The sequence below is a fragment of the Schistocerca serialis genome, chromosome 2 (genome assembly GCF_023864345.2).
Source record: "Schistocerca serialis cubense isolate TAMUIC-IGC-003099 chromosome 2, iqSchSeri2.2, whole genome shotgun sequence".
In the NCBI taxonomy this organism is placed as follows: Eukaryota; Metazoa; Arthropoda; class Insecta; order Orthoptera; family Acrididae; genus Schistocerca; species Schistocerca serialis.
The window spans coordinates 192861378-192875917 of record NC_064639.1 but is presented as its reverse complement, the minus strand read 5'-3'; the positions used below and the strand labels follow the sequence as shown (position 1 = coordinate 192875917).

Below are 14540 nucleotides of genomic sequence, written 5' to 3'. Positions count from 1 at the left end.
GAAGTATGTATCATGGAGTGACTTGTAGTTGGTTTGCGTAAATATGAAACGTGATACTAAGTACAGTAAGTTGTAGCTGAAAATCTACATAATTAAGTACGAAATGTTCATTCATCAATACCTGGACGAATTCCATTTTTGGATTAAGTGTACTAAAGTTTTCTACTAACCCTTTGACCTTTTATGTTTGTCTGTTGAAGAGAACAAAAATGTTGTCGACATCTCTACTGTAAAAGAGGACTTGTTTGGAATTCTATTTGTTCTTATTTTAATAGCTACATTCAAGACTATTCACAGAAACATCGACGATGAAACCTGCTACAGACCTACCCACAACCAGGTCTTCGGTTTTTCCATAGTATTTGACACTAAATGAAAAATAATTATGAGCTGTCAACAGCGGTAGCGTGCAGCAGATTTCATTAGTCTCGTCTTGAGTAAGTCGGGTCTTATTCACAAAATTTTCCTGTATGGGAGAAATTGACTCATTTCTTGGAACAGTAGTGTCAATATTTTTTGTAACCGAAGATAGGAGAATACTGTTAGCTGAAAAACGCTACTAGTGAGTAAATCAACTAATTGTTTCCTGTTTCGCATTGAGAGGTTCTGCTTGAATACAAAGTTCTCTTGTAAAAGTTTTAATACGTATTTATAGACTAGTTCCCCCATGTTACCATACGATTAGAATCGTACTATCGGGTGACCTTCAATTTGGGCACATAACAATGAGGTTTCAGGATTCATTATTTTCATTTTTGCCGTCACATCAGGGCAGAATTAAACTCCTTTGCAAATTGTTCTCTTGGTCAGTTTCAATCTCCTGGTGCTATTCTTATTAAGGAACTGTAACGTTTTGGCGATGTAGTCAATTTTGTATAAGACTGTGGAAGTACTTTCTTTAACCACTGGTAACTTATTGTTTTTAATGATAAGTAATGAACATTCTTCGATTTCTTACGAGAGGCCTTCTCTATTAGGTCATTTGCTCTATAAGTGATTTTAATCTTCTCATCTCTGGGGCATGGGGAAACGTCAATGACTATTTTCTAATCCACTGTTAGGGACTTCGCTAGTTTCCTATCTGGATTAGGCTGAATGCCGTGTTTCAGACTCGCACTTAAAAATTGCATTCCTCGTTGGTCAAAGCGTATGCCAGAGAGATTAAACACTCCCTCAGCAAACAAGAAAGACCCTCCATGTTAGCACGCTCTTTTTTGGGTGTAGGGAAGTAACTATATCTTTAATTATTTAACTTGCGAGACTAGGTGCGAGCGATCGGTTGGACAGTATTCCAAACAACTTGGTTGGCAACTTTCATTCAAACATCCATTTAGTCGTAACACCGAAGTTAAACTGCTGAGACATAAACTTCGTGGGAAAGTAGATTTGGCGCAGTGGTTAGACACTGCACTCGCATTCGGGAGGACGACGGTTCAATCCCGCGTCCGGCCATCCTGATTTAGGTTTTCCGTGATTTCCCTAAATCGCTCCAGGCAAATGCCGGGATGGTTCCTCTGAAAGGGCACGGCCGACTTCCTTCCCCATCCTTCCCTAATCCGATGAGACCGATGACCACGCTGTCTGGTCTCCTTCCCCAACCAACAAACCAACAACAACAACAAAGTAGATTAAGATTATCTTTTTCCTTGTATAAACACCTAATGTGGCCTGAAATGAGGAATCTAGTACACTTACGGAAGTCTTTATTCGGGTGTTAGTTCTTAGATTTGCCTGCAGGTAGACGGGAATCAAATTATGTTGAAGACAATGTTTCTTGAAAATTATGTTCGCCGTAGTCATTATTACCTTTAACTTATATTTCATTCTTATGGTTCACCAAGTTAGTGAACTGCCATTATCTATATCTTGACCAGTCTTAGATATGTCACCACATGTAATGGCTACAGCCCGGCTACTGTTGGCGATCCACACAGGAACAAGACTACGCCAGATAAGAACAACATCTGCCCCACGCCATAAGTAATTATTTATGAATTTTTGAGAATCACTTTTGTGGGGAATCTTTCGCATGACTTAGTCAAACTCCTTCAAAAATACGGAATAAGCACTGCATATGTTGCACCCGTGGTTCAGGGTAGCGTATTTCGTTAGTAATCATAACGTCATCGGTCCCAGTTTTGAATCCCACCACCGCTTAACTTTTGATTACTAATCAGCATTGGCGGTCAAAGACTTCCGGCATAAAAAGTCACCCTCATTCTGATAGCGGTCTTGTCAAAGAGGGCGGAGGAGCGGACAGAGGTTCAGGACACTTCTTGTCCTAGGGTTGGGAAACTGCCCCTAAAGGCGAAAGAATTAGCAATGATCAACGGCATGAGGATGCAGAAGGCGATGGAAACCACTGCATTAAAGACACGTAAAGTGTATCCACAGGACACGCGGCCTGTAACTGAAAAAGTGTCATCACGATCTTTCCATTGACAAAAGATTACGTAACAGTCCCTCATTCTGATCTCTGAGAGGGGACTGCCAAGGGGGAAGTGACCATGAGACAAATATTGAAAAACCAACGTTCTAGATGTCGGGGCGTGTAATATCAGAAGCATGAAGTTGGCAGGGAAACCAGAAATCTGAAAAGGGAAATGCAAATGCTCAATCTAGATATAGTAGGAGTCAGTGAAGTGAAATGGAAAGAAGATAAGAATTTCTGGTCAGATGAGTATCGGGTAATATCAACAGTAGCGGAGCAGAAAATGGTATAATGGGAATAGGACTCGTTATAAGTAGGAAGGTAGGGCAGAGAGTATGTTCCTGTGAACAGCTCAGTGATAGGGTTGCTCTTATCAGAATGGACAGCAAACAAACACCGACAACGATAGTTTAGGTATACATGTTGACATCGCAAGCTGAAGATGAGGAGATAAAGAAAGTATATGACGATATTGAAAGGGTAATACAGTACGTAAAGGGAGATCAAAATCTAATAGTCATGGGAGACTGGAATGCCATTGTAAGGGAAGGAGTAGAAGAAAAGATTACAGAAGAATATGGGCTTGGGACAAGGAATGGGAGAAGAGAAAGAGTTTCGTAGTAAATTTCAGCTAGTAATAGCGAATACTCTGTTCAAGAATCGCAAGAGGAGCTATACTTGAAAAAGACCGGGTGATACGAGGAGATTTCAGTTAGATTACATCATGGTCAGACAGAGATTACGGTATCAGATACTGGATTGTAAGGTGTACCCAGGAACAGATATAGACTCAGATCACAATACAGTAGTGAGAAAGAGTAGGCTGAAGTTTAAGAGATTAGTCAGGAAGAATCAATACGCATAGAAGTGCGATACGGAAGTACTAAGGAATGACAAGATGCGTTTGAAGTTCTCCAAGGCTATAGATACAGCAATAAGGAGTAGCTCACTAGGCAGTACGGCTGAAGTTGAATGGAAATCTCTAAAAAGAGTCATCACAGATGTTGGAAAGAAAAACATAGGTACACAGAAGGAACGGCGAAGAAACCATGCGTAACAGAAGAAATACTTCAGTCAATAGATGAAAGGAGGAAATACAAAAATGTCCCGGGAAACTGAGGAGTACAGAAATACAAGTCACTGAGGAATGAAATTAACAGGATGTGCAGGGAAGCTAAAACGGAATGTCTGCATGAAAAATATGAAGAAATTGGAAAAGAAATGATTGTCACAAAGACAGACTGAGCATACAGGAAAGCCAAAACAACCTTCGCTGTCATTAAAATCAAGCGTGGTAGCATTAAGAGTGCAACCGGAATTCCGCTGCTAAATCCAGATGAGAGAGCGGGTAGGTGGAAGCAATACATTGAAAGCCTCTATGAGGGGAAACATTTGTCTGATGTGATAGAAGACGAAACAGGAGTCGATTTAGAAGAAATTGTGGATCCAGTATTGGAATCAGAATTTAAAAGAGCTTTGGAGAACTTAAGATCAAATAAGGCAGAAGGGATAGATAACATTCCATCAGAGTTTTTAAAATCATTGGGGGAAGTGGCTACAAAACTTCTGTTCACGATGGTGAGTAGAGTCGATGAGTCTGGCGGTAACCATTTGACTTTCGGAAAAATGTCATCCACACAGTTCCGAAGACTGCAAGAGCTGAGAGGTGCAAGAATTATCGCACAATCAGCTTAACAGCTCATGCATCAAAGATGCTGACAAGAATAATATACAGAAGAATGGAAAAGAAAATTGAGGATGCGCTAGATGACGATCAGTTCGGCTTTAGGAAAGGTAAAGGCACCAGAGAGGCAATTATTACGTTGCGGTTGATAATGGAAGCAAGACTAATCATGACAAGTTCATAGCATCTGTCGACATGGAAAATGCGTTCGACAATGTAAAATGGTACAAGATGTTCGAAATTCGGAGAAACATAGGGGTTAGCTATAGGGAGAGACGGATGATATACAATATGTACAAGAGCCATTAATAAAATTGGAGACCAAGAACGAAGTGCTCGGATTAAAAAGAGTGTGAGACAAGGAAGTAGTCTTTCGACCCTACTGTTCAATCTGTACATTGAAGAAGCAATGATGGAAATAAAAGCAAGGTTCAGGAGAGGTATTAAAAATCAACGTGAAAGGATAACAATTATACGATTTACTGATGAGATTACTGTCCTGAGTGAAAGTGAAGAAGAATTACAGGATCTGCTGAATGGAATGGATAATCTAATGAGTACAGATTATGAATTGAGAGTGAATCGAAGAAAGACGAAAGTAATGAGAAGTAACAGAAATGAGAACAGCGAGGAACTTAACATCAGGACTGATTGTCACGAAGTAGATGAAGTTAAGGAATTCTGCTACCGAGGCAGTAGAACAACTAATGACGGACGGAGCAAGGAGGACAACAATAGCAGATTAGCAATGGCAAAAAGGGCATCCCTGGTCAAGAGAAGTCTACTAATATAAAATATCGATCTTAATTTGAGGAAGAAATTTCTGGGTATGGACGTCTGGAGTACAGCATTGTGTGGTAGTGAAACATGGACTGTGGGAAAACCGGAACAGAAGAGAATCGAAGCATTTGAGATGTAATACTATAGACGAATATTGGAAATTAGGTGGACTGATCAGATAAGGAGTCAGTAGGTTCTGCGCAGAATCGGAGAGGAAAGGAATACGTGGAAAACAACTATAAGGAGAAGGGACAGGATGATAGGACATCTGTTAACACATGAGAGAATGACTTCCATGGTATCAGAGGAAACTGTAGAGGGCAAAAACTGTAGAGGAAGACAGAGTCTGGAATACACGCAGCAGATAATTGAGGACATAGGTTGGAAGTGCTGCTCTGAGATGAAGAGGTTACCACAGGAAAGGAGTTCGTGGTGGGCCGCATCAAACCAGTCAGAAGACTGATCACCCAAAAAAAGCACCGTATAGTCGGCTAACAACGTGCACAGCTGTTATATTCATGACGAACAGGCACACACTTACAAATTTAATGGTTCTGGGATATATAGGAGTGACTGCACTGAATATGATGCTGAATACATTGTACAAACAGGTAGGATTCTTAAGACGAGATTCTGCAAACATTTATTGAACAAAACTGGTGAGGTCATACACCACTTGGCTTTTGCCGAACATCTGAAAGCTAGCCACCACCATCCGTCGACCTTAAATAATTCGAAATTTACAAAAAATGGTCACAAGCGAAAATTCAAACTTTGCTGCAAACTAAAATTGCTTTATTACGGAGGACTTCAAACACAAGTCACACATGATATTACTGTCATAATTCAGTTATTATAAAATATTTTTAAAAGAAAAAGTAGCCTACATACTGGCACTATTGATAAAACCAGTGGGTTAGGCAGCAGTTATTAAGTTCGCAACTGTATTCCTTTCGCTTTTGCCTCATTAAAGTAACCATTTCAGAGAGAGGGGAATATAATTTTGGAATCAAAAAGACGGTGCCAGTCACTAGGGATGTCAGCTACTGGAGGAGGTGTCATGTACTAGGGAACGTAGTCTTCCATTCATTCCATCTGAAATATATTAGCATAAAACCAGAGAGAAAGCATATCAGGGGAAAATGGTAATAATGCAAGATAGTCTGAAACTGTCATGGTTCCCTACTGCCTGAAATGCTGATATCAGAGTCAAAATCACACTATCTAATGTGGAAAGTGCTAGCTCATGAGGAACCGGTCAGATATTTATCAAACTTCGTGGAGGTGTTCATCACGCAGTGGGTATTACTTGACTAAATTTCAATGCGAATCTGTTGCTGTCTGCGTTTGTCAGTTCAGAGTCGCAGATAACATGCAGCTAAATAGCTATATAAATTTTGGTTATTGATGGGCAAGCTAATACGTATCATAGTAGATAACAACAAATTATTTTTGTTCATATCACTGTATATCATGCAAAAGAAAATGGTCACACGTTTCTATCTACATATTCATGGTATGTAAGGTAAGCTTAAATGATCTCTGTTTCTCAAGTATTATTGTACAACAGCACCAAGTGCACTCAGTAAATGACAACGTTTGTAGACTACGTCGAGAGTATCCATAGAACGTAGCCACAACTGTAATGATACAAGTCCTGAGCGCTGAAGCTCAAAATAAATCAAACTATGTTAAACCACAAAATAAATGAAATTTCCGAGCATGTATAACTCACGATAAACAGTACACGCTCTCACAACAGCACATGAGGAAGCTGATAAAGTTCGAGATACCACGGAAGTTCGAGTTGCAACTGAATGCCTGAAAAATGTCTCAGGTGCCTAGAGCACCCACACATTAAACTCTAAATTAAAACGGGTACTCGAGGCCAAACAGGTGAGTAGACTGACATACCTCCTACCTCATTCATGGTCCCAAATTCGAGTATTCCACTCCAGTTTCTGATCGTCTTTATATAGCCGTAAATTGCACTCCCTCTCATGGTTGGTCATTAGGCTCAGACTATTCACCAGTACAGTTATTCTATAATCGTAAAAGTTAGGAGTTACAGGTACAAATGCACAATTCTGTGGTGATTAAAATAGAGTATTGTCGGGGGTTGTACGGTTAATAGTTCACTCACAGTTTACAAAAAGGTTATCACGATGGTAGCACACTTTCATCAAGTGATTATCAGTGTTTAATACTTTAAAAGAAACGTGACATCTCATCTTTTTGTAAAATGAACCGTTCGTTCCGTGAGTGCAAATACTTTTATCGTAGATTCTATACTATATGGATTAAGGGTGATTTTGGTAGTGTGTATAATCGCTGGCTGGAATTAACGTAATAAATTACGGAAAACGTACATTGTAAATACTGTAACTGATATGTCAGAAGGTCTAGTTACTTGTGGCTATAGCAGTCTTCCATGTTAAATTAATTTATTTTTATACCGATTCCGCATGTACCCGACATATCTCAATGAGTTATTTAGTTGGTGAAAAAGTTTCTTGTACCTTGTAATCTTACCCTTCCACACATGACAATTAAAATTCCCTGTCGCTGCACAAGTTCTGAAAGCTTAGAGATGCGTAAGATAGGCAAAAGAAAAACTTTTTACTTATCTTCATTTTGTCTTGTTGTTGGCTCCAGTCTTGCGTCTAGGGGTACATTCTTGCGGCTGAAATTTTGACTTACTGGGTTGTAGATGACTAAATAAGTGATAAAGTACTATTTGTTGTTATGATTTTATTTGATTTTATGCCATTCTTCTACATAGCACCGACTATACAATTTCCGATTCGGAACATAAATTCACATTGTTGCTGGCAAGATTAGAAATTCGTCTGCATCCATCAGAGCCATGTCCAGTGCTCCTACATTCTGGTGTACTCACAATATTCCAAAGAGTTTACAAAGCAAAAGAGTTCACAAACTTTCTTGACAAATGAAGAATCACCACTAAGATATAACATTATTTTGTAAGTGAATCGAGAAATAAATTTAATAATTAGCGTCAGATTGTGTAATTAAACTATGAATTTTAAGTATGCCAGATATTTCGTAGTTTCACCTATTTTTTGAAAGAAGAGTAGTTTTAACGGTTAGGACTCATACATATCGACTGTTACAAATTAATTTATTTTTATTCATTTTAGCCTGAAATATAATACATCGTATACAAAATCATATGAAATTCATTTAGTTAAACAGCATGGAATGTCCAGCTGTAGAAGAATCGATAGTATAAATGGTATCGGTTATTACTACAAAGAAAGTTAATGCTAGAGAAGAGTGTCCCATTACAACCCCCACATGTGTTTTGATGAGCTCCTTAAGGTGACATTTTGATTAATGTTGTACCATTTTTTTGTCAACTGTAATCAGTTTTAATGATTTCTGTGTTATATCTTTATTCGACTTCCTGTACCTTTGGTGATTTGTATGAGACCTATATAAATGTCCGCTCAGTTGAGTAGCACGTCACGCATTTTAGTATGAGATATCATGTAACACTGTAAATTTTTTGGTGCCGTGAACGCGAACATATGTTGAAAATACATGAGCCCGTCTACTACCTTCCTTGGCGGTAGCTCCCCAAGGGTGTGACCCACGACTTCTGCCACTCAATCTGTTTGACAGACCCACAAGCGCTGACAGTTGCCCACCTGGAGTTTGGCAGAATACTGGATGTGTCATACTTAACGTGAGAACATTCCGTATGTAATATTACACCCTGAATGTTGCGCAGTATCGATTATCATTCTTTTTGCTGTTTCCTCTAGTGCAGATAAATTTCAACAAACCAGTGGAAGATCTCATAAGAATATGATTGGGAATGAAGGGCTTCAAATGTGTCCTAATAACACAAGATCAATGTGTTAAGAAAATATGGAAACAAATTTGTAGAAAGTAACGCTGACTTCATAAAACTAGCTCTGAGTCTATCGATTATTTTTTAGACAAGGCCTCATGCAAAAGGGAATAAGCAAACAGAAGTGTCCCAATAATCTGAAGTACTTCTTTCAAAATACATAAGACTGAAACAACACACTTCTGATATTTGTGAAAACTGAAGTTCCCTTTCAGTGTATTTATTGCCAACTTTGATTTATAGCAGTGGGAGATGGACTTTAAATGACAAAAGATTAGAAAAACTATGGTGATCGAGTGAACAATACACAGTTGCATGGGAGAAGAGTGGATATTAGGAGACAGAAATGGGGTTGTGGACCGGGTGACGCAAGCGGACATGCCATGAAGTAAAAATGAAAAAAAAATTGGTATTTAGAGGAGAAACTCTTGTGGGGTGGCGGGTAATAATCTAATAATCTCCATTATTCGTTATGAAAAAACACTTAAATTGTCTGTGCGTGATTTTAACATACTTTCGCATTTAACAAGAGTCTTAAAACTATTTTTGCGGTCAGCCAGAAAGCGATGGAGAACATACTGACCTTAATTTCCAGTCTGGAAGTCCACATTTTTCTTTGTGCTCACTGAAAGAAAATATTCTTATTTGCTGTTTACTCAGCAGGATCAGGAACCATGACTATAAATAAAAGTTTTGAGTTTGAACCGACTGATATATTCTGTGAAATTTCACATGCACAAAATGTCTTACTGTTCTATCTTGTGTACCTATCGGATACAGCACTGTTAACAGTTCAGAGGCGACCTCTACGGAAGGTTGCAAGTAAAATGGTCTGTCGCCCTGACTTATAATCAACAAACGTTAACTGCTCGCCTTAAAAGTGGAAAATAATCTTGCTACTTGCCACGAGGGTTTGGCAACACTATGGGAGGGAGGCACACAAACAGTTACGTCCGTGAAAGCTAAATGATCCAGGAGGGCGTACAGTCCTCACGAGCTCACTTTCTACTTTCATCGAAAACTCATTCAAGTCGGCCCAATCCTGACGTCATCTGGGGAACACTGCACTCAGGTGTTTGACTGACGTGAACAGGCTGATATCTCTGTGCGAAGTGTCTCTTCCCATTGTCTCTTTGTTTGCAGTTATATAGCGGCTCAGCGGACCGCCAAACGGAACATCTGCCATCAACGGCCCTAGGCACAGCAGGCAGTAATTAAATGGCCTCTTCATCGACCATTTATTAATTAATATCTCCATGGATTAACAAATAACAATACTCTTAACTTCTATACAAACAGAGTTAAGTTTGCATATGTTACTGACAAAGTTTTACCTGGACTGCATTGAAACTTTATCAGTTAGTATTTTTAGAATGGAACCGACAGTAGAACGTGACCTCTGAACTGCCTCTTTAGGATTACTTGTAATTATTATTACTTACGATACAGTCTTGAAACTTGGTACAGTTGTATTATTGCATGAATATAATCGAGTGCTACAAGTAGAACTTTCTGTTACAAGTACAAATGATACTTTATGTATCATGAATAACGACATTTTCATTCTGTCTGGTTTTTAGTAAATAACTTGAAAAGGAGTATGCTTATTGGTGTCACATATACAATATTTTCACAGGTAACTTAGATTACATACGAAATTTTGTCTTTCTGAGTCTAATATTTAGCGGCTTCAATTTTTCTTAAATGCCATTTTTGGCCGAAATATTGATCTGATCAAGTTGAGACATGTAGCTTTTAGGTGATGACAACCATTTACATATTCTGAACAATTTTTAGCTTTGTAGTCTTATTATTCAGTGCTATTTATTATTTTCCTTAAGATAATATATTTTGCCTAACATATTCATTTGATTATTCTGAGATCTTACAGTGTTAACATTAATATACTTAAGTCTACAATGGTGAAGTTTGGAAAAGTTATTTTAACTTTTAATTTCAGCTGGCCGCTGTGGACGAGCGGTTCTAGGCGCTTCGGTCTGGAACCGCGCGACCGCTACGGCCGCAGGTTCGAATCCTGTCTCGGGCATGGATGTGTGTGATGTCCTTAGGTTAGTTAGGTTTAAGTAGTTCTAAGTTCTAGGTAACTGATGACCCCAGATGTTATGTTCCATGGTACTCAGAGCCATTTGAACCATTTTTAAGTTCATTCTTAGATTAAAATTCAGTCGTTTGTATGTTAAGCACTGGCGCATTATGATCATGTGGTGCAGGTTGTAATCAACTGGGGTAAGCACCGGTACACTCACTCCCCTCTGCACCTCTTACAATGATACAGCGTTTGTTTAGCCTCACCATCATAGGGAATAGCATAGGGAGGAAAGAGGTAGAGTTGACAGTATGGATAAATACAGACACTGATCCGTTTGTCTAGGGGAAGGAGTGAATTGCAGTTTCGTTGGTAGAGTTTACAGAGTGTATATATGAGGTTGAGAAAAAAAGTATACCTGGGGTCCATTTTTCATTGTTAATAGAATGGTTTAAGTGCACTTTCTTTTTAACGGTATGTGAGCCATAGGGATTATGTAATGAAACTTTGTAATGCTCTTATGTCTGTGACTATATTGGTTCCACATGTCAACAGTAATCTTGTACACGCAGGGACGGCACCTCCACTTTGGAGGGTTGTCTTCCACGTGGAGCAGGGCGACAAGGATTATATAAAGAACCTTACTAAAGGTGTTTAATTTGTGTTTGTGTTGCTTTCAGATGGTAACCGGTAATACTGCACACACAGTAACAGCGTGTCCCCCTTCAGTGTTGTGACTTACGTGATACAGGGTAGGAGAGAGTGCATAATGAACATTTGTAATGATGAAGTGTTTTTGTTTGTGTTGGCTGCAGATGACAGGCAATGCACAGTGATCTTCCGCGCCTTGCTGCACAGAATTGTTGCATAATGAGCCTTTTTAATGGTGTTCTTGTGTTTGTTTTAGATCCAGATATCATAGAGCGATGTTGCTCATGTAACGTCACCGACACCAGACTGGGATGCTGTGCGAAGCATGATCGGTTAGCGTACAAAAACAGCTATTGCTTTGCAGATGGCTGCAATGGCTCCAACTTAGAGTTTTAAAGAGAAAATGACGCTGATGACATCTAAAGTACGCCAGGACGTCACTTCTGTTATCTATTACGTCTTCTGTCAACACACGTATGCTTACTAAACTGAAATATATTGCAGCATGCCACACATATGTTTAAAACATTTAATATATACTAAGTAAACTGCAGAATCAAATTTACCTGGATTTAATTTCATATATATTTACAGCCTTTATTTAATCATCATCCGTGTCCTCTGCAGATTCAGTATCAACTGTGGGACATTTCTGAGTCATAATTATAGGAGAGCAAAAGAGACCTGTTCAGGAAGGTCACTCATTCTGTAAATTTTTACAAATAACTGGTAGAGCCAGAATATTACAAGTCTCTTTTCAATACTGTTAATGCCAATAACAGAACGGGCATCTGAAGCTGTTTGTTATGTATTACATTCTGCAACAGTTTCAAAACTCTTAATGTCAGACAGTAACTGTGTACTAAAGAATAAATGAAATGTCTCTCTGGATCATTAATATTTGAGCTATTCAGGTCTACCTTGTTGAATGAACAGTTTATTTCAATATATGTATTCCACTGATTAAATACGTTTGCATAACTAAAGAAGATTATTTTTAATCAAAACCTGGAATGTAGAAATACGAAACTGTCATCGAACCCAACTATAAATTTATTCGAAAAATGTGAATAAATGATTACTGTAGTCTCAGAGAGATAATGTCAATATATACTCAACGGAAAATTGCTTCAGTAATTTACTCAATTTTATCTCAGTGACAGTCTTCAATTGAGATCGATCTGAAGAATTATCGACTTTATTCGCCACATGTACAGAGGTAATGTATCTTTGATCATTTTTTAGTACATCTTGTTCACAAAATAATAAACAACCCAGATTCGCTTCCTTGCCAAATATACCTTTGTCTGATGCTTTGACAGTCACGTAGTAGGACAGTTATCGCAGTAAAACTGAGTGATCCACAGACCTTTAGCTAAATGTTGTCGATACTGGTAAACTGAGAAGAAAGGTAAGGACATTATTTCATCTTAAATAAGAGCTTTAGACACGGCCAGACTATCACATATTTTGTAGGGACGTTCCAAATTCTATTGACAAACTATCAAAGATTTATTAACTGAATTTTCCTTCTTTGCTTGGCAGACCATCAAAATGTATTAAAAAACAAAAACGCTTCCTGATGTTCTGCAAAAATGTATGAATTGGCTTTCGGGTTCGTAGGGCATGTTTAGTATATTTATTTGGTCATGAGCTGACTTTTGGCTTCTTTGGGCATAATTAAATGTCGCAAGCACTGTAATAATGATGTGCAACTTTCGCAGATATCAACTGCACAGAAGATACAAAAAGTGATGTACAATGCTTACATATGAACATATTGTTTCTTCGTCACATAGAGATAACGGCATTAACTAAAAAGGGGAGGGGAACAAAGTTTCTTATGTGGAGATTCATTTAACAACTGATGAGAAACAAAATGATTTTACGATTTGAATGTAGTATTTGTAATTAAAATATACCTTATCAAAGGGGAAAAAGGAAATTGAGTCTGATCCTTTAATACTAAGCTGTGAATTTGTGTCATGAGTTTGTTGATTTCCAGTATTTCCAGTAGGACCACATTTCTGCTATTCATATGTTAAACTTCACATTCTACAGCATACAAAAAGTTTTCTGTTGAAATAATGTACGGCAAGATTGGAATTTTCTTCCTTAATCTACTGCTTCTCTCATGTTTAGATAACCTAACTTCCACAGCATTGCCTGACTGACCAATATATACTGTATCACACTGCTTCTGTATGATTTTATACAATTTGTCTTTACAACTGAATCAAAATATTTACTATTACATAACAACTGTTGGTTACGAACAGGTGTTGTCGATGGTTTATCTGTTGTTAACTGCCACAGTTTTTCTTTTTGACGCAATACATTTGGTGGAGAGCTGCATTTACGCCTTTACAACACCTATTCACATGCAGGTTTAAGAGGAAAGCAATCTCTAACAATGTCATTCAGCTGTTTTGAACATAGGCGATTGCATTGTCAGAGTGAACCAATTCCTCCTTAGTCCTGTCTTTCAACATCTACCAAAAGTTTTGATGGCAGATTTCGTTGAACAAATACAATCCACCATCAAATCAATAAACCATTATATCTTAAACCAATACCTGTTGTTGTTGTTATTGTTGTTGTGGTCTTCAGTCCAGAGACTCGCTTGATGCAGCTCTCCATACTACTCTATCTTATGCAAGCCTCTTCGTCTCCGAATAACTACAGCAACGTACACCATTCTGAATCTGCTTAGTGTATTCATCTCTTGGTCTCCCTCTAGGATTTTTACCCTCCACTCTTCCCTCCAATACTAAACTGGTGATCCCTTGATGCCTCAGAACGTGACCTACCAACCGATAACTCCTCCTAGTCAAATTGTCACAAATTCCTCTTCTCCCCAGTTCTGTTCAGTACCTTCTCATTAGTTATGTGATCTACCCATCTAATCTTCAGTATTCTTCTGTAGCACCACATTTCGACAGCTTCTATTCTCTTCTTGTCTTCACTGCTTATTACCTTTGTTTTACTTCCATACATGGCTACACTCCATAGAAATATTTTCGTAAAAGACTTCCTGTCCCTTAAATCTATACTTGATGTTAACAAATTT

The 14540-nt window shown here is 38.3% G+C and overlaps 1 protein-coding gene across 1 annotated transcript in view; it reads left to right on the top strand.

Annotated features, from left to right (window-relative positions):
* The window catches only part of LOC126456925 (uncharacterized), a 31544-nt gene extending 19509 nt beyond the window's left edge, over positions 1–12035 (top strand). The window contains exon 3 of the mRNA XM_050092859.1: positions 11727–12035. Coding sequence (XP_049948816.1) covers positions 11727–11866 — 140 coding nt within the window. The 3' untranslated portion in view covers positions 11867–12035. The remainder of the gene's footprint in view (positions 1–11726) is intronic.
* The last annotated feature ends 2505 nt before the right edge of the window (positions 12036–14540 follow it).